Genomic DNA, 16,900 nt, shown 5'->3' with positions numbered 1-16,900 from the left:
GCTTGATCTTTGTAACAAGTGTACTCTAGATTTTGGGGGGGTCTTTTTTCAAGGTTAATTTATTAAGCAGCTTACACTTTCTTTGCATCATTTAAAAGATACTTAGGGTGCTTTTAGATATAATTTCTGAAATATTTAATTGGTGTAATGGCTTGGAACAAGTAACATTTAAGGGGGGGTGGAGACTCTATAGAACCAAAGAGAGGTTAGAGGCAAAGGAGACTGCATTTCTTTCTTTTTTTCATAATTGCATTAGGCAAATAAAAACTATAGGAGTCACCTTACTATAAAATTTAAAAATCTGGGGATGTCATTTCTGAAAAGCCGTTGCTAAAAATACCAGGGGGGGAAAAAAAAAAACCTCAATTTATTTTATACTTCCAAAGAGAAAAACAGGAAAACTTTGGAGTCTTAGGTGAGATCAAACCTTGTGCCTATCATAAAGATAAATTATGAATGACATATATTCTTTTAAAAGGAAGACATACAGGACAAGAAGAAAAGGAAGCTCATCTGAAATATGTGATAAAGTTACTCTGCGTGACATTTGAAGTTGACGACTTGGCAATTAATGTTTTAAAGTTCTTATTATGTTACCCACCGCTTGAACTGTAGAGTCCAAAACCTCATAACGGTAAAAGTATTTGTCTACACAGTCGTCCCTGACATTTTAGTTGGATGAATTCAACTGAAGATGTTGGTTAACACTTTTTACTCTCAGTTTCCCTTTCAGAGATAATTATTGAATACCTATTAGGAAAGTAGTTGATATTTGCGAAAGACGTTTACTTTATGAACTTAATTCACAGTAGCATTCTTTAAAATTAAATGTAATTTATGCAGCGAAATGGGTAACTATGAAAATGGGGAAATCCAAGGAAAACCTCAGAAAAAGATAAACATGTTAAAAAATGATACAGAATCATTTGAAGGTTTTCCCAATGTTTTATTTCAACCAACAGACTACTCTGAAAAGATAAGGCGGGGTAAGAGGGACACATAAAACAAAAGACTTCCTTTCTCCACTCCCTTTTCCTCTGTTTCTTTTGCTAGAGCTTGTTGCAAACTCCGGGAAACACTGTTTGAACATAATACGTGTGGTTAATTTTATTCTTCCAGGGACTGTGCTGGGTGGAGCCTAGAGCTCACTGTTGTTGGATTAACAGAAAGAGAAGTAGAAATTCTTCGAGAAAGGAAAAGAACAGTTATCCGACCCGTGGAGATTGTAACAGAAAAAGTAAAAGGCACTTTACTTTAAGGTACAGCTCATTTCACTGTCTCGGCTTCACTGTCTCGATACCGCTTGCATTGCCTCTGGTTTCTACAAGAGGTAAAGAAGGAAAGCTATATAGACGCCTTTAAGTTAGGAGCGTTATTCTTGGCTTGATTCTGCCCCACGAAAGCTTGCGGTGGCTAAAACCACAGCGCCCACGGCATCACGCACCTCAGGGGCCATCCACATCCACCCTCTCAGAGCATCCAGAGCGAACGGGGAACCCAGAACCTGGAGGGAATCCTGGACCCGCAACCTGACTCCGCTCACCGCCGATTGGCCCGCTCCCCGAATCCCGCCCCCCGCGGCCAGGGCGGCCGTTTCGTAGGGACCCGCCCCTCGGCCCTGGGAATCGCCGCCTGGCAGGCCGGCTGCGCCTGCCACTCAGTCCGAGTGGCGGTGGCTCTCCGCTCGGAGCCCCGCCCTCACCCTCCCCTAATTGATATTATTGGAGTGTGGAGCAAGCGGCGGGTCTGCAGTCGGAGACTTGCAGGCAGCGGACACGGTGCGTAGGAACTGGAGGGGAGAAATCTTTTAAAAAGCTAAGCGTGGAGCCGCCGCCCGGACATCGAGAAGGGGAATCAATGCGAGGAGAGCAATAAAGAAGAACCCACTTCGGATCAAACAGCATTAAAAAAGCTACGACTGAACTGAGACCTAAAAGAAAACCTGCTCATGCACCATGGTTTTTCAAACTCGGCACCCTTCATGGATTATTTTATGCTACATCTGGCTCTTCCGTTTTGCACACACCGGGGAGGCGCAGGCTGCGAAGGAAGGTAAGGTGGTGGAAAAGCAAAGTTTGTTCTGACTTATTTATTTAGCTGTCTACCTGCAGGAGCGGGCTCGTCCGCGGGGCTGCCAGCCGCGCCTCCGGCGCAGGGCGACCCTCCGCGCTTGCTCCCCGCCCCCTCGCCGCTCAGGCTGCCCCTGGCGGGCGGGCGGGTGGCAAGCGTGGCTGCTTCCAGCCGCCTGCAGACCTGCGCCCGGGGCTGCCGGCCCGACGGGAGCAGGATTTTTGGCGCGGGCAGTCTGGAGGGCGTGAGCAGCTACAGAGGGCGGTGTTGGGGGGGGGGGGGGGTGTGGGGGGCACGGCCGGAGTGATCATTCTCCAGGACCCGGGGCAAGTCAGATCTCTTCCTCTTTCTAGTCCGCTCTCCTTCCTCCTGTCTGTTTGCCTCCCGAGGGTTAAGCTGCGGCCGGAGTTGGTCGGAGACTGGGGAGTGCAGCCTCCAGTGTCCCGGCCAGCCCGCCAGCGAGCAGCTGAAGTGCGGAGCCTTCCACGAGGGGCCATGACTTGTGTGAGCTTCGAACGCTCGGGTTACTAATGAAGTGCTCACTGCGTCGGAGGAGAAGGAGGAGGAGGAGGAGCGGGCCTGCGGTTGGCGCTCGGCCGCCGACGCGGAACAATAACGGCGCGGAGGTGAAGCCGACCAGGGGACGCGCGCCCGGAGACGAGGGACGTCTCCATTTAGCGCGCCCGGCGCGCAGGTCTAGACAGCCCAGACCAGGGGGAGCCCATAGGTCTCGGCCGGGCCGAGGAGGCAGGGGTCTGGCTGGGACTGTGCTTTTCGTGCGGCCGCCAAGGCGATTGGAAGTCCCTAAACATCTGCCCCAAGTCCGGCAGTTCAGTCCGAGAGGTCAAACCCTGTGAAAGACATGGACCCTGCGGGCTATCTGTGGATGAAGAGAGCAGGTTTCAGTTGGGCAGCCAGATACGCTTGTATGTTTTTTTTTTTTTTTTTTCCCTTCTCCTTTGAACCACTGACAGAAGGTAAAATACCTTTCGATGCCTGTAGTTGGAGCTGGGGAAAAAGAAATACTGTCAATGGAAATGTCTTGCTCCAAGCAGTGGCAATTTTTTCTCACTCCACCGCGTGTCTTCTAGGCTTTTAAGTCTAAGGTTGATTTTCCGGTATTTAAAAGCAGAATACTAATCATTACTTGTTCCTTAACTGTGGATTATGGAGGAACCTGAAATCAGATTAGGTCATGGTGGTAATGGGGGCGGAGGCTACATATTGGTCCTCACTTCATTTATCCCTGAAAACTTAGTGGTTTAGTGCCGCCCCCACCCCAGATCTCTTCATAAACCTCTCTTCGGTCACACAAACCACCCCCAATCCAGTGTCTTGTCTTACTTCGTGATCCAGCCTGACCTTCTGACCCCAGTTCCACATCTGCAACCAGTGTTGATGCTGAACCCATTCAGAGAAATTTTCGGAGAAAAACTTGACTCTGAACTGTCGGTTACGCATTTGCATCCTAACCGATGTCTGCTAGAAACACAAACCCAAACACCAAACCCCACATCTCTACTCGCACGGGATTAGGAGCATTCAATCCTGGAACCTTGTCCCGATTCCTCTGGAACACCAAGAGTTGGTGGAAAAGTTTGCATCGCGGCGGCGAAGCCTGGAGCTCCAGCCCTGGCGGACCCCGGCAGGAGTTTGAGCTATAAATAACTGCATCACTAGGGGGAGAGGTTCCCGCAGCCAGACTGGCTCGCTCGCTCGCCTTTCTCTTCTGGGTGCAGGGTACGTGGAGAGGATTCTGATTAATTCTGTAAACGCTTAAGTGAGATATTTAAAAGGTGGGCGGGGTGGCAAATGCGCCGGGCTTCTTGGTGGCAACGCTCCCAACGCGCAGCGGCGATCTGGAGCTGCAATTCTGGGAGCGAACAAGTTCCGAGGCAGGGCAGGGGCAATTACGAGCGGACGCTGGGAGCAGTACCCGGCCTCCGTGTTGCATGGGATGGTTGAAGGAGGTTGAGGGACCCCTCCAGTTTCCCCGAACACTTTAACTCCGGGGCGGTCAGTTCCCGTTACTGCGAGCCCTGGTCTCAGTCAGAGTCTGAAGCTAACAGGCGAAAGTGCGGCTGCTGTTTTTCCTCTTCGTAAAAGCTGCCGCCGCTCCCTCGGAAGAGGCGCTTCCCGAAAGGCTCTCTTCTCCCGTCTCCTTCTGGAGCAAGGGCGCCACGGGTTCCCTGGAGTGCCCAGGTCTGGCAGCGATGTAATGGATGCTCGGCGCGGCGGGCACGCCTGTCTGGCAGCCCCCGCCCCGCCCCACCCGCGGCCCCGCCCCGGCCGCAGCTGCCCGCCGCTGCCCCCGCGGCCCTGGACTGGCTCCGCCTGAGCGCGCCCACCTCGCGCGCTTATCCCTCACTCCGCGTGGCAGGGCGCGGAGTCCCTGAGCCCGGGTCTGGGCGCCCCGGGTCCTGATCGGATTCCCGGCTCCGCATCCCCGGGCAGGAGGGGAGGATGGCGCCCAGTGCTCTTAGCAGAAAGGCAAAAACGCTCACTTAGTGCGCTTTTGTATCCAGACAGCAGACGGCAGGGAGCGAGACAAACTGATCACTTTAGAGCTGCTTCGGATTAAACGTTCAGAGACCGGTTTCTGTTTTGTTTATTTCTTAACTTGTTTGCCACCATCGGCCCGCCATGGTCCCTGCTCCCACCCTAGACTGTGCTGAGGGGTAACGGAATGGCAATAAATAGTCTGCAGTGCTTATTTCACTCTCAAAAACGACCCAAGAAGGTCACCTGTGTTTAAAATCCACTTGTCTCTTGTCATGCCAGTCCAAAAGACAAAAAATAAGTAAATAAATTAAAATACAGTAAATCACCTCAGAAGAAGAGTAGCTGGCACCCACATTTCTTCCTTTCTATTGTTGAGGACAAAAACAAAATAAACTTAAAAAATTATACTCCAGGTCTTTGCTGGGGGGCTCAGTTGGTTAGAGCGTCCTCCCCATTTGCGCCAAGGTTGTGGGTTCCGTCCCTGTGAGGGCACATACAAGTAGCAACCAATTATCCACTGATAAGTGAAACCACAGATTGATGTGTGTCCTCTCTCTTTCTCTTTCTCTCTCTCAAATCAATATATTAAAAAAAAATTACTTCATATAAATTCACTAGTCCAATGATATATTGATGTTCCAAGTGTGAAATACGACTTGTATTTTAAAAGTGTGTTTGTTTTTTTCTCCTCATTTGGAAGAGAGTCAAGTGTTTGTCACCAAGGTTTGTGTTGCCATGGTCTCCTCTTCACCCTTAAGCACAAAACATTTTTTTCCAAAAAGTGTCTCTGTGTCTACCTTTCTAAGTTACAGGGAATAACCTTGACTAGAGTGAAGGAATTGAATACATAATCAATGTGCTCTTTTTTCTAAGCATAGCAAATTTCCTTTCCTTTAAAATACACATTTTTTTCTCTAGTGATTATTTAAAAGTTCATATAAGCATTATTTTTATTAAAGTTTGAGTTTTAACATTTTGCTGAGGTTGATGTCAACCATATTTGCATACTTGAAAATACATTCACTGTTATTTCTGGACAAATTAATACAGTTCTTAAAATGCTATAGAGTCAAAATATTTTAAAGAGAAAGACTCAGGTGACAAATCAGTTTGAGAAAACAGTGAATTCTTTAAGGGGGTAATTGTCTTAAAAAGCAACAAATATATCAAATTGGAAGTATGTAATACAGCATTTGAATATGTTCTATTAATACTATCAGGAGCATTCATTACATTTATTTAAATTTACATTAATTGTATTGTGATTTTTGATACATAAAAGTGGAATACAACTGGTTTAGAAAAGCAGGTCAGAAACATAGTCAAGTCAGAGTTTAAATATACTATTTTGAGAATTAGTTAATGCTTTGAAGCCTTTGGAAATTTTTTAAAAAAGTAGAAATATTGAAAACAGATGTTTGACTAACTCAGAAGTGTACTTTGCAAATAATAGTTTATTTTTCTCATGATAACATTGTTTAATATAGTTTTTAATCATATTCATTTTGGATTCAGAGAAGACATTGTGTGTGAAAAGTTTTAAAATATATACTCCAATTCTCAAGAGATGCTGGGAGATACTTACGGCAGAATATTTTAAACTGATGACTATCTTAAGAGTAATGCAGAATTATATTTTACTATGTTTTCATTACCTTTTTTGTCAAAATTTGCAGGGCTCAGTGGTTTACAAAGTCTTTATAATATACAATTACTATAGAAACAATGTATCATATAGCAATTTTTACCTTCACTTCCATGTTACTTTTGAGTTTTAAATTTACTTTAATATTATGATTAAAATACCAAATATAAGATGGTATTTTAATATATTTTCTCCCAAAGTGGAGTAATATACTTGTATCAGGTAGGTATTCTTTTCACCATTCATTTATGTAAATAACTTTATATATCTTAAATCACAAAGTGGTAACATATAAAATTAGATTTACTTTAATAATTTTTACAAATGTGTTTAAAATTTTCATGTAACATTTGAAAACAAAACTTTTTTTTCAGTACTACTGCTGGATTCTAAAGCACAACAAACAGAGCTGGAATGGATTTCCTATCCACCAAATGGGGTGAGTGTTTCTTATAAAATATCACACTTTATTTTTCAAAGTAGGACACAAAAATTTCCCTCTCTTCAGAGTGGAGTTACTCACATTCTTTATGTTAAAAGAGTTTTAATATAATTCCACATATTTTACTCAACATTTTGTTGAGTTTGTCATGAGACATTGAGTTCATTAAGTAGAGAAGGAGGTATACTGAGTGCTTGGGGACATGGATTTAAAAAACTCTATAACCATAATAATTTTAGTTCTTACTGTAAGTGGAATCATACCTCAGTTTCCAGGCTACAAATGCTAACTAATTACAGGGAACAATCCTTTCACAAACTCTCTTAAATCTCTCTAGTTGCTTTATACTTCTTTAGTGTAATAACCAGGTAGGTTGTGTGCAGTTCTTCAAAACAGTTTGTAATCTATTTTTCCTCCTAAAAACAGTTTTGGCATCATTCAAAATACACTTTTAAAGGGAGTTAAAAATGTAATGTGCTTGATATTTTAGCATACAATTTGCTACCAAGTATTGTTTGGATTCTTCAAATTTATATTATGTGTTATCCGCTGTTATTAATCAGAAGTGATGGCAGAGCACGCACATGTTACAGTAAAAATAAGTATGTCACAATAACTATGAGCAAAAGCAGTTAAATAAAAATATGTGAAAATATAAGTGATCCTCCCTCCCCAATTTTTAACCATATTTTTCATATATCAGGGCAGATATATTACTTAAATTTAGCTCAATGTCTTTGTTCTTGGGTTTTTTAATTGTGGGAGAAGGCACATACTTCATTCCGTATTAAGGAAAAGGACTCTGGGAAAGGAAAATATACCCCATTGTTACTTGAGTTAATCTTTAGCACAGTAAGAAATCTGGAATCAAAGAGCATGAAATATAAGTAAGGATATAAAAACGGTAACAAATTTTGCAGAGAAGAATGAAAGTCCAAAAGGGATTGTTAAGTATAGGAACATCATAAAATCAATGTCATGAAGTGGAAGTCAGTTTAAGAATGCAAAATGTGAATGATAAAAATCTGTTTAAAATATTCAAACTTTTCATTCAGTTAATATTTGAGAAATCACTTAAAATTATATTGTAGTTTTCTGTATTGGTCAGAATAAGTTATGAAAAGTAACAAATATTTTACAGATTAAATATAAAAACTATGTCAAGTTTGAGGTAGGCATGCTATACTTTTCTTGCAAGTGGAAGTTTTCCATGAGTAAAATAATGTATTTATAGGGAGAAATTTACAATAAAAATGAAATACCTTTCTTGCCAATGACAGATATAGCCTATTTTCTACCATCCATCAATTAAAACATATAGAAATAGAGGGTGGATTTTATCTCTAAGGAGAAGTAAACTGATATATGATTGTACTATTTCATCTACATAATCCATAAAATGATAAATTATGATAGTCTGTGTTACCTTAGACTCAAATGAGTGTTTTGTCAGTAACAGCTATCCCTACACTTCTGAAGGAATCAACAAATAGTATTTGAAAATGATGACGGATGGTATTTTCCATATATGAAATGGATTGGCTAACATGTGATTAAATATCTAAATGGAAGTAAATTGTTATTAAGATACAAGTTTCCAGAACATATTTTTATAAGCAAACTGTAAAAGCACAGTATCTGAATTAACACTTTTTTCCCGGTGGTGTCATTTGTAGAAATAACTGCAGTTCTATCAGTAAGTGAACTAATAAAACAAGAGTTGCCTTAAATGCATTTATATAGTCTCACTATTTGTTATCTATACATAGTTGTCTTGACCATTCCCCTCAGGAATAAATTATTAAATAAAAATTAAAATTAACTGGGATTCATAGGTTAGTAAAGTTGATTTTTTTATAGGTTACAATTACAAAGTAATGTAATTGTTTTTAAAGTTAGAAAAAGGATATAGTCCTTTGTAATAATTAGCCTTGGTTTCTTCAAACTGGAAAATTATTAAAAAGAGCACATTTATCTTTGGAGCTTTGGTTTTTCTGGGGATCCCATTACCAGTTTTACTTACTTACTAATTTCAATCTAATAGACTAAAATCTACCTATTTAAATGGAGGAATTTGGGTATATTTGGTTAAGCGTCATTCAAACCGATTTTAAGCAGCTAATGGAAACAAAGGGAAGATATGCATACCATTAACTGGCCACAAACTCAGGTTGTGTTGAGTAAAAGCTGCACATAATAATGGGTTCTGTGGTGTAGTTGAGGACCTTTGATGGTATGTGTAATAAAATTGTAGTAGCTATATAATATCACACCAGAAGTTTCTGAATTATACTGGTAATTTGTCAGTTTTGTTGGTTTGCTAAAAAACAGTTTTAAAATAGATATTAATACTTTATAGAGCATTTAAATAAATTGATTCTTGGTCAAGTTTTATAGATAGAACTTGTTAGCATATGATAATTAGTTTACTTCCCATCTGCTTTTCTTGAAACAATAGTTTAAATATTGCATGTTATGTGACTTTGTCCTTTTATACTAATATATTTTTATATTTGGCATTTCATATTGGGGAAATGAGTAAAAATAGATGATAATTTCACTAATAAGACAGCATAAATATAAAGTGGCTAATTTTGTACGATAGTAAGAAAAGACAAACAACTGTTATTTTAGACTTTTTGTACTATTTTAGGTGAAATGACTAATTGCTAATAATGATATAGGTAAAATTATATATGATTTAATATTTAAATTGTGTCAGTTCTGCTAAACTTATTATTTTCCTTTTTTTGTGAAAGTATGTAACATCACTGTGCTATAGCATGCATTGTGTCAGCATGTGAATGGGCATTTTGAAACATCTGATATTTTTCCTGTCAGAAAGCTTATTATTGAAATATGATTCAGGATACTGATTTGCCACATATATTTGATTTTCTTTTGAAAGCAATTTATTTACAAAGATGAATCATACTTTTATACAAATAGTTTTTTATAGTTATGAGGATTTATGTACAATATTGTGGATAACACTGCAATAAATAGCTAGCTCTGTAAAATGTTACTCTCTTATGTCTCATTTTGAAAAGATTGTAAAAGTTTGCATTATGAATATCAACATATAGTGGAATGTTTTTACATTACAGAGTGCACTTGGCATTTTCTTCCCTATGTTTTTAGGTACTTTCTAAGTTTAAATATAATGTTTACATTTAAAATGTCAACTGAGTTATAAAAAAATTCTGCCATGTACCCATATGTGTATGCATTAAACTGTAATATAAGTAATTCTATTGTGCACTTTAGTCCATAAATATAATCTCAATGGAAACTACAGAGGTAAGCAAACATGAAAAAAGAAACACTAATATAAGATTAGCAATGGATATTAAACAAAATGAAATATCTTTTGTATGCACAAACAGTGCAAGCAACCTAAATGATGTTCCACCACAAGGATGAAGCTGAAGTGAGAATGCTGTCTTCTCAGCTTACAGTGTTCATCAGGGTTGGAAGCCACGTCTTTGAAAGATATGCATTCATGTCATAAGAGTTTCCTCATGCACTCTCTAAGTCCAAATGTTATTTTTTGCTGAATGCCTGATGACCTTTCTTTAATTTTACAGTGGGAAGAAATTAGTGGTTTGGATGAGAACTACACCCCGATACGAACATACCAGGTATGCCAGGTCATGGAGCCCAACCAAAACAACTGGCTGCGGACTAATTGGATTTCAAAAGGCAACGCACAAAGGATTTTTGTAGAATTGAAATTCACCCTGAGGGATTGTAACAGTCTTCCTGGAGTACTGGGAACCTGCAAGGAAACCTTTAATTTGTACTATTATGAAACAGACTACGACACTGGCAGGAATATAAGAGAAAACCTCTATGTAAAAATAGACACCATTGCTGCAGATGAAAGTTTTACTCAAGGTGACCTTGGTGAAAGAAAGATGAAGCTTAACACTGAGGTGAGAGAGATTGGACCTTTGTCCAAAAAGGGATTCTATCTTGCCTTTCAGGATGTAGGGGCTTGCATAGCTTTGGTTTCTGTCAAAGTGTACTACAAGAAGTGCTGGTCCATTATTGAGAACTTAGCTATCTTTCCAGATACAGTGACTGGTTCAGAATTTTCCTCTTTAGTCGAGGTTCGAGGCACATGTGTCAGCAGTGCAGAGGAAGAGGCCGAAAATTCCCCCAGGATGCACTGCAGCGCAGAAGGAGAATGGTTAGTGCCCATTGGAAAATGTATCTGCAAAGCAGGCTACCAGCAGAAAGGGGACACTTGTGAACGTAAGTAATATGTGCTATTAAAATTCTACTTTGCATTTTTTTGAATTTCAGTAGTGAAGTTTTTAAGTAGTAGTAATTAATTGAACATGAGTCTTCTCTGTACCAGCAGCCTGATTTAGTAGATCTGAAGCAAACTCTCTATTAAACTTATCATTGATTCCCCACTGTGAAATCTGCACTAGAGCTATGTAATAAATATTGGCGATAATGATATTTGTTACATAAATTTAATTTGCCTTATGCTTGACATAGCAGTCAACAGTTGCACATTGAGCTATGAGATTTAAGAGAGGAGAGTAAAGTAACACGAATCAGGATTTCATGATATGTGATTCCTTCCATTTTGAAACCGCATCATCTGGCCTTGTAAGTAACACAAAAAATGTAGGTTAAAGGGGTTGCCAACAAAAGTTCTATGGATAGGGCAAGTATAAATACATTTGCAAACTTTTAGAAACATTTTTTATAAATACTAAAATTCTGTTACAAAATCATTACATTTTACTTAATAAATCTCTGGGGTTAATTCTGCTAAAGTCATACTTTTTTTCTGGACCAAATAATAAAATAAATGTTTTCCTGATAAGTTATGTGATAGTAGACTATGTTTTTGTGGAAGTGGGTCAAAGTAAAATTTTAGTTATCATAATACAACAGCTGGATGTTTTCTCTTTGTTTTGAAACAATAATAGCCTATGAATTAGTGAACCTTATGTTTTGGAAAACTGGATTTTCTATTACTTAACATCATGTGGTCATAATAATTTACCAGTATTTTTTAAAATTTAAAACTATGTCACATATGCCTATCTTGAAAATTTTCTTGTTATAAGATTTTATTACTTATATTTCTTAACTTGTAACTTATAAAATATACATTTAAAAAATTTTATATATTTATTTACTCCTAGCCAGCAGCATAATTTTAATATTTACCAATATTAGTTAATTTAGAGGGTATGGTAACTAACATTAACTATTATAATTCAACTTAGGGGGATGGCATTGTGTACAAGTACTCTTCCATGTGCTTAACATTACTAGTTCATTTATTGAGGTAGATATCGTCATCATCTTTGTCTTACAAAATGAAAAATTGGAGCGGTCAAGGATAAATGGATTGCTTGCCATTACTTTAGTAAGTAATGCTTCTTTTAGCTTTAGATTCAAACTCAGAGCATTCTGATCCCAGAGATTGGACTTTTAACAATAATATTGCTCTAGTTTCCATCACAACGCAAGGTGCAAGGAGAACCCTAGCAAATATTATTATTTTGTTGCTGAATTTAAATGTCTTGCTAATAGTTATTTGATATATAAATCATATTACTTCCCTTCAAATTTTCTTTCTAGTAGAATACTTAAATAAGTAATAATTAAACATATTTATCTGTGTTGTTCAAAATGATAGCCAGTAGCTCTTTAGGTTCTGAAAAATGGCTATTCAAAATTGAGCTGTGCTGTAAGTATAAATTATACTCTGTATCTCACAAGCTTAGTACAAAAAATCAGAGAGAATGTTTTTAAAAATACAGCACTAGTAATTTTTAAAGATAAATTTGGTTGAATAAAATATATTATTAAACTTAATTTCAACTGTTTCTTTTTACTCTTTCAATGTGCCTCCTAGAAATTTTAAAATTTCATATGTCTCATATTATATTTCTATGGGATGGACTATTTAGATGGAGAGTACCTTAGCACATATATTTTTATGTCCTGGTTGAAGAGTTAAATACTTCATGTGGATGGTCCCTAGCATGTAAAATACTTACGACTCAGCACTCAATTATCATACTCTCCATAGCTGACATTGTGAAGTGAACTCTGCAAAATAAATGGAGATGTTACAGGTTCAGGTCCCATAGGACAGTTTGGCATGAAGGAGTCAAACCTGACTACCCACTGTCCTCTTTCCCTTTCTATCACTGGCAGTATATTTTACAACGTAGAAAATCCTGCAGGTTCCATGTATGTGGAAATCAAAATCTGAAGATTTATCAGTACTAGTAGGCAGAATGCTATTGCACTGGGTAAGTATAGAAATACTCTTAGTTAACCAATTTAATGAAAGACAATATTCTCACTGACAAGAGGTTAACAGTTACTTGAAAACGATGGTGGATTCAACAATAAGTATTGTAAGAAAATTTTAACAATATACTATTACATTTTAGCTATAAAAGCAAGCGGTGTTAATAATATGAAGCTTTTGATTGATATGAAAATGGAATGTAAAACTTCAGTGCAATTAAAAATGGGAAACAAATAAAGCAGGAATACATATAAAAGTACATAATAAATTTTGTCTAAGAAAAGGCTAGGAAATAACATTAAAGGTCCTGCTCGTCTAATGTTTAAAGATTTTTAAAAAATATAGTATTTTTGTTTCATTTTATGTAATTTAACTCATACGGTTTCTACATTTACTTGTTAAGAAAAATAAATAGGAACTTTTTGAATCCTATACGTCTTAGAATTTAGTAAGAAAACCAGTCTTTAACTGCGGTAAAGAGATACATTTACCATGAAGAAAAGTCTTCCAAATGAGCAAAATCATCTCATTAAATGTGGTACTATTATAATTGATCATATTCATTTATTTTGGTTTCAAGAATTGGGACCTCATTTGAATACCAAAATCATTGTCACCTGCAAAATACATTAAGGTACTTAAAAAAGTAAAATAAAATGACTTCATTGTCATCTACACTAATTATGTGTTAAAATAAGTGGAATTAGGAATTACTTCTAAGAGTTCATTAAAGAAAATGTGATTAAAAGAGTAAAGATGGCTCCTTATCATTCGTCTGAAAGAGTATGTCTGCATTTTGTAAGTCAAGTAAATTGTTTATCAGATAACTTTATTACTTTTTAACCTTGGTGGTATTGACAAAGCAATTGAATACCTTATACTTAACTATGACACTATATTCATTTGCAAAATCACTTCTCTCCTTGGCATAATTTCTTGGCATCACTGTGAGAGTCCTTGCCCTTGGAATTAATCCAGGCCTGCCTTTATAATATTTTTCCTGTTTCTTTTCAGAGAGCCTCTTAAGAGTTTGAAAACACATTCTATTCCCATACTGAGGAAAACTGAAGTGTTTGGGAGAGGATGTTAGTAAGTCCCTAGCCAAATGAGGAGGGTTAGCCACTTCAAGGCAAATGTGTCTGGACACTTTCTAGAGTGGCAGCCCATTGTGAAACATGTTCTAATTTGAAATATGAACAGCTATAAAAACTGATCAGAATCTTCATCAGTCGATGTCAACTTTTTTTCTTTGTGATTTTTGAAAATAAAACTCAAATTTGAAAACCAAATATTTCTCAAGGCTAACATATGGAGAACTTCTGTCTGATTCCTTAATATAGGACTTTTAGGAAGACATCTTTTTATAGTCATTTAAAAATACATAATTCCAGGTAGTTAAAATGTTCTTATTGTGAAAAATCATTTTTAAAAAATTACCATAGAAGTTGTCACTTAATGAAACTAGCCAATCTATTTTCTTAGATAAAAAGTGCAGTCATTCAAACAATTGACAGCAGATTATACAGGGATTGGCAAAAGTAGGTTTACAGTTATTTGTATGGAAAACAATACATTAATTAACAAATAATAATTCAAGAATAAACTGTTTAGCATACTCACAACTGTAACCTACCTCTCTATTTTACATATATAAATATTTTCAGAAGACTAATAAAGTTATATTTTGAAATTTTGGAAATTTTGTATAATTTGACTTCCTTTGAAAATTAGAATATTATTTGTCAAAGTGTGAAGCTTGGTAATATAACTTGGATTTATACCAGTAATTTGCAGTTTACACTGAACAATTATGTTCATTGTCTCATTTAATCATAGCCACATTATTGACAGGTGAAAAGTATTGTTTTTTCCCCCTCTTTTGACATATGAATAAACTGAAAATCAGGAATATCTATAAAGAAAATAATTGGATGAGAACCCAGGATCCTTTTTTTTATTTCCCCACCATACCACACTGCCTCCTAAAATGTATCCTTCAACTAATGGATTTTAGTTATGGAAGAACTGATGAAGCTATTAGAAGTAGGGTGACAATATGCCTAATTTGTCAGAGATAATTTTTGTACTTAGCAACAGTTCTCCTTTTTGCTTTTAGAAGTGTTCTGGTTTGGATGATAAAATACATGTTCATTCTAATTGTAAAAAATCTAAAGATGTAATGCAGTTTACATATGCATATATTAGAACATACAGATGTGATCTGCTTCTCTTATTTATATTACTTAATTTTAAGTTTCTGAATTAAAACAAAGATTTATATTTTTTAATGATTCCATGTATAGGAGCATTCAGATAATGATACAGTTCTCATTTGTATTATAAGAAACTTTCCTCATAGTTGTTTCTTAATATTTTCTATTAAATTAATAGGTTTGTCATTAGTTTAATAATATATAATTTCTGGACATGTACCATATACAATTCAATAAACTAAAACATTTATTCAATTTGATAGAATTAATATTTACATTTGTGCTTAATTGGATTTTTGAAAATTATGTGTTTTTCTCACAGAAAAGTAGTATGTGATTTGTACCATCACTTTTCATTTTAACTAGTGAGTCTTTATAATCAAATATATACAGAAATGTAAGATGCACTACAGTTAATAGCTTTAATGTTGGGGTCACAGAGTTTTAAAATTATGGCTCCACAACATACCAGGTGTATAAACTAGGACAATCTTCCTAAGCCTTAATTTCCTTAAGTCTAAACTGGGGCTAATAAAAATAATATATCCCTGATAGGGTTCTTGTCAGAATTGAATGAAATAAAGCATGTTAAAACCCTAAGAACAGTATCTAGGACTTAGCAAATAACCAGTGAATACTTGCTATCTGTCATGTTTTTATTAGTAATATAACGAGTTTGTGAAGTAAAGAATTTTCATGAAAATGAGTGAATAAAATAGATCTTATGGGCCACAGATAGTTCAATATCCTTTAAACCAGTAATCTCATTCTTAATTTACCTAAAACAATAGTTCTATAAAATAAAAAAAAAAAACCTTTACATAACTCTTCCCCAACAATTTGTATAATCTGATATATTGGAAATAACCTAAATATCCAAATTTAAGTGCACACCTTGATTGAACTTAAAATATCAACAGTGTGTTACAGGAATTGTAAATTGTTCCATTAAAAATGTGAATGAGAAATAAAGACTAAAACACTGATACTTAGAATTAGGCAAAATTCACGTAAGGAAAAGAACAGATGGGAGTGTAAATATCACATTAAATGTCAGAATGGTGGGATCATGGGTGATCTTTTGTTCTCTCTATTTTTATTTATTTTTTAAATTCTCACCTGAAGATATGTTTATTGATTTTACAGAGAGAGAAAAGGAAGGGGGTGGGGAGGAGAGAGAGAGGGAGAAGAGAAACATCAATTTGAGAGAGAAACATTGATCAGTTGCCTACCATATGCACCCTGACTGGGGATTGAACCCACAGCCTTTTGGTGCATGGGATGATGCTCCATCCAACCAAACCACCCAACCAATGCTGTTCTCTCTATTTTTAAATATCTTGAACATTAACTTTTTTTTCTTTGTTTCTTTTTAACTGAATTTATTGGGTGACATTGGTTAATAAAATTATATAGGTTTCAGATGTACAATTTTATAATACATCATCTGTGTATTATATTGTGTGTTCACCACCCAAAGTCAAGCCTCCTTCTATCACCATTTATTCCCCCTTTCCTCTCTTCTTTCTTTCCCACCCTGCCTTCCCTCTGGTAATCTCCATATGATTTTCTGTGTCTATGAGGTTTTTTTTTACAATATAATTATCTTATATGCAACCTTTGTCTTCATACAAAGACATATTAAATTGCATTTCCAAAATATGGGTTTCTAAATTAAATTAATGTCTATATTAAATATAGGGCTCAGGAGACAGAGCAGTAGTAACCGTCAGGTA

The 16,900-nt window shown here is 36.8% G+C and overlaps 1 protein-coding gene across 10 annotated transcripts in view; it reads left to right on the top strand.

Annotated features, from left to right (window-relative positions):
• Positions 1-1,736: 1,736 nt before the first annotated feature.
• Positions 1,737-16,900, top strand: part of EPHA7 (EPH receptor A7) — a 175,945-nt gene continuing 160,781 nt past the window's right edge. For 5 of the 10 annotated variants that reach the window (XM_090279683.1, XM_090279682.1, XM_090279681.1 and 2 more), the window contains exons 1-2: positions 6,596-6,656; positions 10,247-10,916. In XM_090279683.1, coding sequence (XP_090135809.1) covers positions 10,313-10,916 — 604 coding nt within the window. In that variant the 5' untranslated portion in view covers positions 6,596-6,656; positions 10,247-10,312. Of the gene's footprint in view, positions 2,053-6,591; positions 6,657-10,246; positions 10,917-16,900 lie in introns of those variants that run through there. The other 5 variants (XM_090279688.1, XM_090279687.1, XM_090279685.1 and 2 more) reach the window with 2 other exon arrangements.

Source organism: Furipterus horrens, unplaced genomic scaffold (assembly GCF_987537825.1).
Source record: "Furipterus horrens unplaced genomic scaffold, mFurHor1.1.pri manual_scaffold_6, whole genome shotgun sequence".
Taxonomy (NCBI): domain Eukaryota; kingdom Metazoa; phylum Chordata; class Mammalia; order Chiroptera; family Furipteridae; genus Furipterus; species Furipterus horrens.
Note: the sequence above shows the minus strand (reverse complement) of the source record. Positions and strands in the feature narration are given on the sequence as shown.